Source organism: Phytophthora parasitica, assembly GCF_000247585.1.
Source record: "Phytophthora parasitica INRA-310 unplaced genomic scaffold supercont2.4, whole genome shotgun sequence".
Lineage (NCBI taxonomy): Eukaryota > Oomycota > Peronosporomycetes > Peronosporales > Peronosporaceae > Phytophthora > Phytophthora nicotianae.
The window spans coordinates 2,062,823-2,070,913 of NW_008648990.1; the positions used below are offsets into that span (position 1 = coordinate 2,062,823).

At 44.9% G+C, this 8,091-nt stretch overlaps 3 protein-coding genes across 3 annotated transcripts; all 3 read left to right on the forward strand.

Moving 5' to 3' along the window:
• Positions 1 to 836: 836 nt before the first annotated feature.
• Positions 837 to 2,124, forward strand: PPTG_21333 (hypothetical protein; the record flags this gene model as incomplete). The annotated part of the gene is made up of 2 exons (XM_008896586.1): positions 837 to 1,280; positions 1,876 to 2,124. The coding sequence occupies 2 exons, from the start codon at positions 837 to 839 to the stop codon at positions 2,122 to 2,124; spliced, it is 693 nt and encodes a 230-aa protein (XP_008894834.1).
• A 398-nt stretch (positions 2,125 to 2,522) lies between these two features.
• Positions 2,523 to 4,219, forward strand: PPTG_03590 (hypothetical protein; the record flags this gene model as incomplete). Its single annotated transcript, XM_008896268.1, has 4 exons — positions 2,523 to 2,559; positions 3,034 to 3,200; positions 3,547 to 3,644; positions 3,844 to 4,219. 4 exons carry the CDS (start codon positions 2,523 to 2,525, stop codon positions 4,217 to 4,219), a joined length of 678 nt encoding a protein of 225 aa, XP_008894516.1.
• A 1,538-nt stretch (positions 4,220 to 5,757) lies between these two features.
• Positions 5,758 to 6,099, forward strand: PPTG_03591 (hypothetical protein; the record flags this gene model as incomplete). Its single annotated transcript, XM_008896269.1, has 1 exon — positions 5,758 to 6,099. One exon carries the CDS (start codon positions 5,758 to 5,760, stop codon positions 6,097 to 6,099), a length of 342 nt encoding a protein of 113 aa, XP_008894517.1.
• Positions 6,100 to 8,091: the final 1,992 nt, after the last annotated feature.

The window sequence follows — 8,091 nt, forward strand, 5'->3', positions numbered from 1 at the left end:
ATGACCGGGAAGGAGCTAATAGTTTGGGTAAATTTACTTCGGTAGGACAGCGCACCAGTGGCCAGATTGATGCTTCAGCTTCAAGCCAAAGAATTGACATTTGACGATGATCTTTTTGACAAATTTGCTGCTTCCCCTACTTGGATCCAGCTATTTCTCCGTCGACATCGGCTTTCTCTACCGGCCCGAACTCGACAAGGACAAACGACTCACGAGGATACTCAGGAAGCAACTTAAGCGTTTCGTGCCCCTGTTCGACGCACTATTGTAGAAAAGCAGTGTGTTCAAGTGTTTAATGCCGACTAGACCGGTAAACTACATTTTTATTTTTCTCAAATATTTTTTTAATTATTGTTTTGTTTTCTAGCTGTGTGTTTCGAGTATTTGCCTAAGCAGACAATTACAGAAGGCGGTGTGAAAACGGAATGGGTTAAAAGTGCGAATAAGGAGAAGCAAAGAGCAACCGCAATGATATTAGGTGACTGGGAAGGCAATAAGTTCCCAACGTTTCTTCTTTTTAAAAGCCATCCCTCCAAAAAAAAGCAAAACAACAAGAGAACGACACTTTACGCCATGGTTTTGGAGTTACAGTATGGAATCGCGAGATAAAAGCTTTGCAATCGCGGATGGAGCGTGAAATTTACGGAATCGATGTGCATGGTGGAATTCAGAGCATTCGCTGAAGCTTCTAGAATTTCATTTCGGTAATCGACCCAATCGAAACGAAAATGTCCTGCTTTTGTGGGACGACTTTAGTGGGCATTTGGCCCCCGAAATTATCAGTTATGTAGAGACTATCAACGTTGTACGGCTGAAGATCCCTCCTCGGTACGCGTATGCCTGCCAACCTGGTGACGTATCGTGGAATAAGCCTTTCAAGACTGGGCTGCGAGCACATTGGATTACGTGCGTGCATGATCATCTCGTCGAGTATCATGCAGGGTCGCAGAAACGAGAAGAAAAAAAAACGTATTCAGCTACAAAAGGACATACTTGAAGCTCGCAAAGAACTTACACAGGCAGATACAGACAAAATGGTCGCAAAATTGCGTGAGAAGAACCCTGAAGAGAAGTTTCAGTTGGAGCCACCGAGTCGCAGAATAATCATGGATTGGGTCTCTCAATGCTGGGCAGATCTATCAAAACAAACGATCATTAGTGGCTTTGATAAAGTTGGCATTCTGAAGGACACTAGGCCTGCCGTGGAAGACACTAACCTAGAGCAGATTGAAAACAGGATTGTTGAAGAGCTGGAGAATTGCGATCCAGCCAAAGATAATGTAGCGTCGGATAATGATAGGTTCTGGCGAAGAGATTAGTAGTAAAAGCGAAGATGATGCATGAGTTAATGCTATGTTTGCTTTAGTAAAATAATGATATGCATCCGTATGATGGTTCACGAGATTTGCAATTTACGCTTGCTTCGTGACCCTTAGGACTACGACGATACGGTAGTAGTATTTTGATTTTCTATTTAAAATTAAAAAAAAGATGAGATTCTCCTATTAACCCTTTCATGGTCAATGGGGGTATTTTTCCCCCTTTGGAGGGTGTATCCTCGAGTACCACTCGTATCACCCACGAAAGGGGGCAGGATGCTTCCGTTCTTTTTTTTTTGTGGTGGATGAGACGGAATCGCCCTTTCACTTGAGCTACAAGGATTCACAGAACTTGTTTTTAAAAGTAATGATACCCCATCGCCCCCTTTTCTTCCATCCTCGACTGCTAAGGGCCTCTTATTTGCAAATTCAAACGGGCAAGTCCACATAACGCTTTTTGTTTGGGCACCATAAGTAGCAGCGAACATGAGCGCGTTGTGCTCCTAGATGTCTCTTGTGTGTTCTCCCGTCAAGATGGAATGGTATGACGACTTAGACTGCGTTTCACGAGTACATGGACCAATACCAGAGGATACTCTCCAGGATTTTTCGACAGCGCACGCCTACATCGGCGGAGATAAGGAATCGAGAGATTCAAACGCTTGCCAGATCAACTGTTGAAAGCTCCAAGTCGCCACAGCCCAATAAGGATGAGCGTGGGCTGGAGGCTGCTGGTGTCTGCGATGATCCATCACAGCGACTAATTCCAATTCATCAAACTCGTCTGCATGTACGACTGGGTTAGGCAGAGTCGTGGCACGGAACAGTAAAAGTGTCATTTTCGACAAATCAACGGGTTGCAAGGCCAATGTGAAGACGGCAGTAACATGGAATGACGCTGCCGAGCTTAGGAAGTTTATGGTGCGCGTCACAGCGTTCAATGCCGCGCACAACCACAGAGTTTCCAAGGCTCTATATGACAATCATTCCTCCAACAGGCGCATACAAGACCCTATGATTCTAGCGTATGTCGACAAACTACAAACGACAGAGTCCAAACCCAAGCTGATAATGCATATCGTTGAAAGAAGACGGGTACGAAGCTGTAGATATTGCTCTTGGATCTCCAACTTCTTTCTGTGTTGTAGGTAAGAACGTTACGCTTCGTGATGCGCATAACATGGTGGCCTAAATGAAGGCGAAATGAACATGGAAGCGAGACCGGAAATGGTGTGTGTGGGTGGGTGGGGGGGGGGGGATCTGTTCGAGTGTCGGGTTAATCGCGCGTCGGTGTACGTCGACGATAACAAAACAAATCAGACTATTACGCTTCTGACACGGCAGGTGCTGTGTTGGTTTAAAGCGTTTGCGGATGTATTGTTCGTCGATGCTTCGCACAACTCGAATGCTTCGCGTCACAAGTTATTTTCCTTTATGATGAATGAGGTGCAAGTTCTTGTATTGTGCCTTTCACTTGTTCTGCGCTCAGTATTCTGTCGTAATTCCAGCTCGCTCTCGATGCTAAATCCAGCCGGTTAAAAATAATTCCAGTCTAAATACGGCTGCAAATCCCCAATAATCCGAGGCAAATGAGTGGCACTCAGAACCACGACCAAGAGAAGTAAGACGAAAGGAAGCGCGTCTTAAGCGGACTACTGCGCCCTTGCCTACTAACTGTTGTGCCACTTGTTTCCTTCCGGCGGGTTGTATGCAGCGTGCCGCAGCTCGACACCTCTCCGCTCCCGTTTCGCGCACGTCCAGGCGATCCCCACAGCCTCTCAAGCCGAAGTTCGACCTTGCGAACTGGTCGCGCGCTCTCAGATCTTTCGCCGGCTAACTGTTTTCTCACAGGAGGCTGTTGGAAGTGGGAAGTCGTTACAGGTAAGATACGGGCTGAATGATGCTATCTTCTGATACTTGATCAGTTCTAAAGGTATTGTATGCATGTTTTAGCAGTTTAGGTGTGCACTGGACCATTTGTGGGACCCTGAAGCAGCGTATCTCCGATGAGCTTGAGTCTACCAGCAACATTAGCTGTTGTATTGACGATAAAGGTGGGCGAGCCCTTCGGCAGCAGCAGAACCAGCTATGGAAGCTCACAAATGTTGGCTTTTGTTGTTGATGATGGCTACCTCGGGTTTCGGGCCCGTGTGCGTCGGTGTGTCGATAAGTTAGAAGCGATCGAGTGGCCTGAAACTGGACCAATCTTATTGAAGCTTACTAATAGTGCTTCACAAGCAAGTTCGTGACGCTTGCTAAATCTGACGAGGAGCTCGCTGCTCAGCTAGCGTCTACTTGGAAGCTTGCGGCTAAACGGAAAAATGGGTACGGTGCATTTGCTCTAATGGTTAATTGAAGATGGAATATTGAAGTTTATCTTTTTATTGTTGTACATATTGAGGCAAGCTGCGTTCAAACTAGAATTTTTCATCTACGTCAGCAAGGTGTCAGCATCTTCGTCGATATGTAGAGCCACCGAGGGAAGGATTGCAGCAGCAACTTCGCTAATAGACGAACATCTCAGCTCATTGCCGGTGGAAGACCAGCTCGGTGATGCTTCACGTGCATACTGGGCGGTGAGTCACGCGCGGCAGCTCGAGCAGACTCCTCTCGTTATGCCTACGAATCCAACTTTCAACCAGTTTCGCCGCATTGATGCTCTGCAACGTGATGCAGATGTAGAGACTCAATCTCGTACGGCTCCAAGAGAGTTTGTTACTGTTCGTTGCCGCCTCAATGGCGGCTTAGTTCCTCTCGAGCTGCACGTAGCTGAATTGCGTGAGGCGTTAGGCCTTCCCGATTACGACCTACGTCCCTCGTTTCGTGAGCCACTGCCTACCACCAGTCCGACCGTCAACGTTGAAGACGTCGATCACATGAGCGATACAAGCATGGAATAATAACGAAGTCAAAAAGAAATACATTTTTTTTTACTGAAAAAAAGATTCTTGTCTAGATCTTGGAGCCCATACCCGCAATGGTTGTGGAGATTGACGCCAACGTTCTCGTGCTTCTTCGTGCATTGTACCAGAGCTACACTGATCGTTCGTAAAGCGTCTTGTCGAAAAGCCAATGGCGTGTGTCGAATGAGCCAGCGTTTAAGCAATGATATTCCAACTTCGATAGGGTTTAATTGGGGAGAGTAAGGCGGCAGAAAAAAACAATATGCTGCCCCGGAAGTGTATTAGTTCCTCTAGCTCCTTGCACATGTGGATTTTTGCATTATCGAGAACGACGATAGATCTACAAAAAAAAGTTAGAGAAACCCAGCAGTTTGGCGGTTTGCTACCCGCCATTCGTTGCTAAGTGTACCGCAACTCAGTCTCTACGTAGCCTCACTTCCATTTTGTCTCCAGCGTCGTCATGACAATCTCGACAGACTTGCGGTGGAGAGCTATAGTGTTAGTGTACATGTATGACATTAGCATGGCGCTTGTATCTTGTGTTTTGGGTGTGTCTATTCGATCTATTGAGCGGTGGCATCGTCTTTTCAAAAGTAAAGGAAATGTGCTAACAGAAGATAGAAAAACTAAATCCGCACGATGGCCTCAAGAGGCAGTAGATTTTGCCGAAGACTACATTCGTGTTCATCCGTGTTTTTACTTAGAGGAATTACAAGAGGCAGTGAAGGACAGGTTTGGTAGCACGCTGAACTATTCTACTCCAACACTTTGTCGTCTTCTTAGATTTGACCTCAAAATTACCAGAAAAGTACTAACTAAGCGCGCGCGTGAAAGCGTGCCGGCTGAAGAAGAGAGCTTCTACAGAGCTCCACCACTTGTTATTGTGATATTCCCTGACGATGACAATCCAGTGATAGTTCCAAGAGATGTGATATTCGGCTGAGAAGCGGTAGCTAACGTTCCAGAGATATTTCCAGCCACTGTCAGCGAGCTCAATGTACCAACACTAGTGATATTTGGTTGCACAACAGTGATTAACGTTCCAGAAATATTCCCAGATACTGTCAGTGAACTCAACGTCCCCACAGATGTGATATTCGGTAGTCAATGTGCCAGAGATATTTCCAGATACTGTCAGTGATCTCAACGCCCCCACAGATGTAATATTTGGTTGTACGGCAGTTTGAAGAGTGCCAATCAAGTTAGTGGCTGTTAGAGTCCGGAAAGAGCAGCTGTCTTTGTTGGCATCGACCATAACAACCTTCGACGTTGTGACTGTTCCTGCTGTCACACCTGAGAGACTCGTCAAGTCAACCGCTGATCCCGCAATTGTCAATGATCCACAGCCAAGATTCCAGCCACAGCAATTGAACTAAAAACATCAGTTCCGCCTATTTTTTTTTTTTTTTTGATATCGTTTGTCTGCATCAGCAATTGTGAGATAGTCATTTGATCCAAGGAAAAACGAGCTGTTGAAGATTGAACTGTTTGTCGTTGGTGGAAGAGACATTTTTGGTTGCTTGTATATAGTTACAATGATAAACTTCTATGAAACCATAGACAAGAAGAAGCTCAAGAAGTTTCCGAAGAATGAGCATTTCGAGTTGCCCTTTCGCATGTGCGTAGCAAGTCCATCGGGCAGCGGGAAGAGTAACACCGTACTCTACATCATCGCGTTGTTGAGCAAATGCTTTACGAAGATCGGCATCTGCACGAAGACAAATGAAACCCTGTACGATCATCTCAAAGACACTATTGATAATGTAGATGTGATCGAAGAAGGAATGGTCCCTGCGATGGGCGAGTATGACTCCGAAACGAGCAACCTAGTTATCTTCGATGACTTGGTTCTAGAGCCAAAGAAGACTCAAGCTTAAATAGGTCAATATTGTATTAGAGGGCGGAAAAAAGGATGGAGTATGATCTACATCAGTCAAAGTTACTTCGGCATTCCAAAGACGATTCGCATCAATAGTCAATATATCGTTCTTGGTCGAAATTTAACTCAACGTGATCTCGCAATCATTTGCCGCGACTTTCCGAGCGATATTCCAATCAAAGATTTCATTGATCTCTACAAACGGATCACAAGCGAAAAAATGAGCACGATGATGATGGACATCATCGACAGGAAAATATATCAGAATATTACTGATTTTCTTTGCGACTTATAATTACATCGTCGAGTCGGAGTTTTTTTTTGTCTCATCAGCAAACGAATACAAGCATTGGGATCCACAATCTGAAGTGGTTTCATGTCTTGGTCATAAAAGCTCAAGGTGATTTCATTGTTTGTTCCTTGCATCGGACAGTAGGCAAATCCTTGCCCTTGTGAAGTGGTGATAAGTCCTCCAAAACCAACGCCAGCCGATGTGAATGTATGTAGCACTTGATTGTTATTGGCGATCGGGTTGTACAGATTTGACAATCCAACAATAACAGCAGCGATAGGGTCAATTTGAGGTACGATGGTGCTGTTAACAGCGTAAACGCTTGTCGTCTGCGCAGCTGGGTACGTACCATTGGAATATCCAACGATAGCTCCAAATCCAGAATTGTCAATGAGCAATTGAGGCGTATATGCAGTAGCTGGCATTGTGGGGAAACCGGCTGCTGCAGTATAGCCAGTAATATTCTTGACGGGATTCATCGTAAACTGAATCGTATAGGCAGATGGGTTCTCTGTGCAAGAGATGAAGTAATAGTATTCGCCCGTAGTGTTGTTGGTTAAATACAGGTTGTTTTGAATTGATCAGTACTGGAGGTAGTTGTTGATATCACTTGCTGAGTATGTGCCATCTGGTAAGGTGATTGAATACGTTGTCGTCGTAGCAGCTGTTGGCCAAATGATCTTGAATGAATTATTTTGACGTTGACCAGTGATCGCTTTCCACGAGTAGTAGATGCTGATCGAACCAAGGGCGCATTCGAATTGACTAAAATCGATCGGCTGACTGAATCGATATCTGAACTGATGCTGAGCAACCTGATTGTTGATGTTTAAACGAATTGGAAAACTCATCTCTGATAACTTATATATAAGTAACTAAATCAAAAATGCATCGCAGGAAAAGAATTCGTCGGCAGATGATGCCATCACCTATGAAGATTGATGGTGATGGAACAACATCGGGAACTGTTAAGGCATTAGTGCCTGCTAAGACTGATCATGGTTCTACTAACATTGAGACGATAACCAAACCGTTGGAGAAGATCAACGTTTCTCAGCTCGCGAAAGAGCAGAAAAAGAAGAAGAAGCCGAAATACATCGACACAAGCAAGTTGCTCACCTTCAAGCGTGACTCTAAGAGAGCTTCATCATCCGCTTGAACTGAGTGTAGTAGTTGGTTGAGAACACGCCCTTCTCGTACAGCTTGTCAAGAAGCTGCTTCATTTCCTTTTTATGCCTGGATTATCATCGCCAATAGCCGTAGCTCCTTGTAGCATTTTCAAGCGCTTTACAACACCATCCAGTTGCTCATTGTACGCCCAATCAAATTCTCGTGACTTGATATGACATTTGCTCAAGCAATATCTCATGAAGTCTTGCTCAGGCTCGTCGAGAAGGCTGAAGAGATGCTTGTCGAAGCTCTTCTCCTCTTCAATCAGGTGCCATAAATCAACAAACGCATGAGAGACGAGCATAGTCTTCAGGTTTACGTGTGTTTTTCCGCTTCGTAGACGCGCGTGCAATCCATTGAAATTCATAACGTGTGGACCGCATTTGGAGAAGTCTTTCGCCTTCGATTCGATCACCACTGTTGGTGGTCGTCTGGACGTCATTTTAATGTGATTTGCTTTTTTATATTGGGTGTATTCATATTACTTCTCATATATTTCAATTTCAAGTGATTTATCACTGCCTGTTG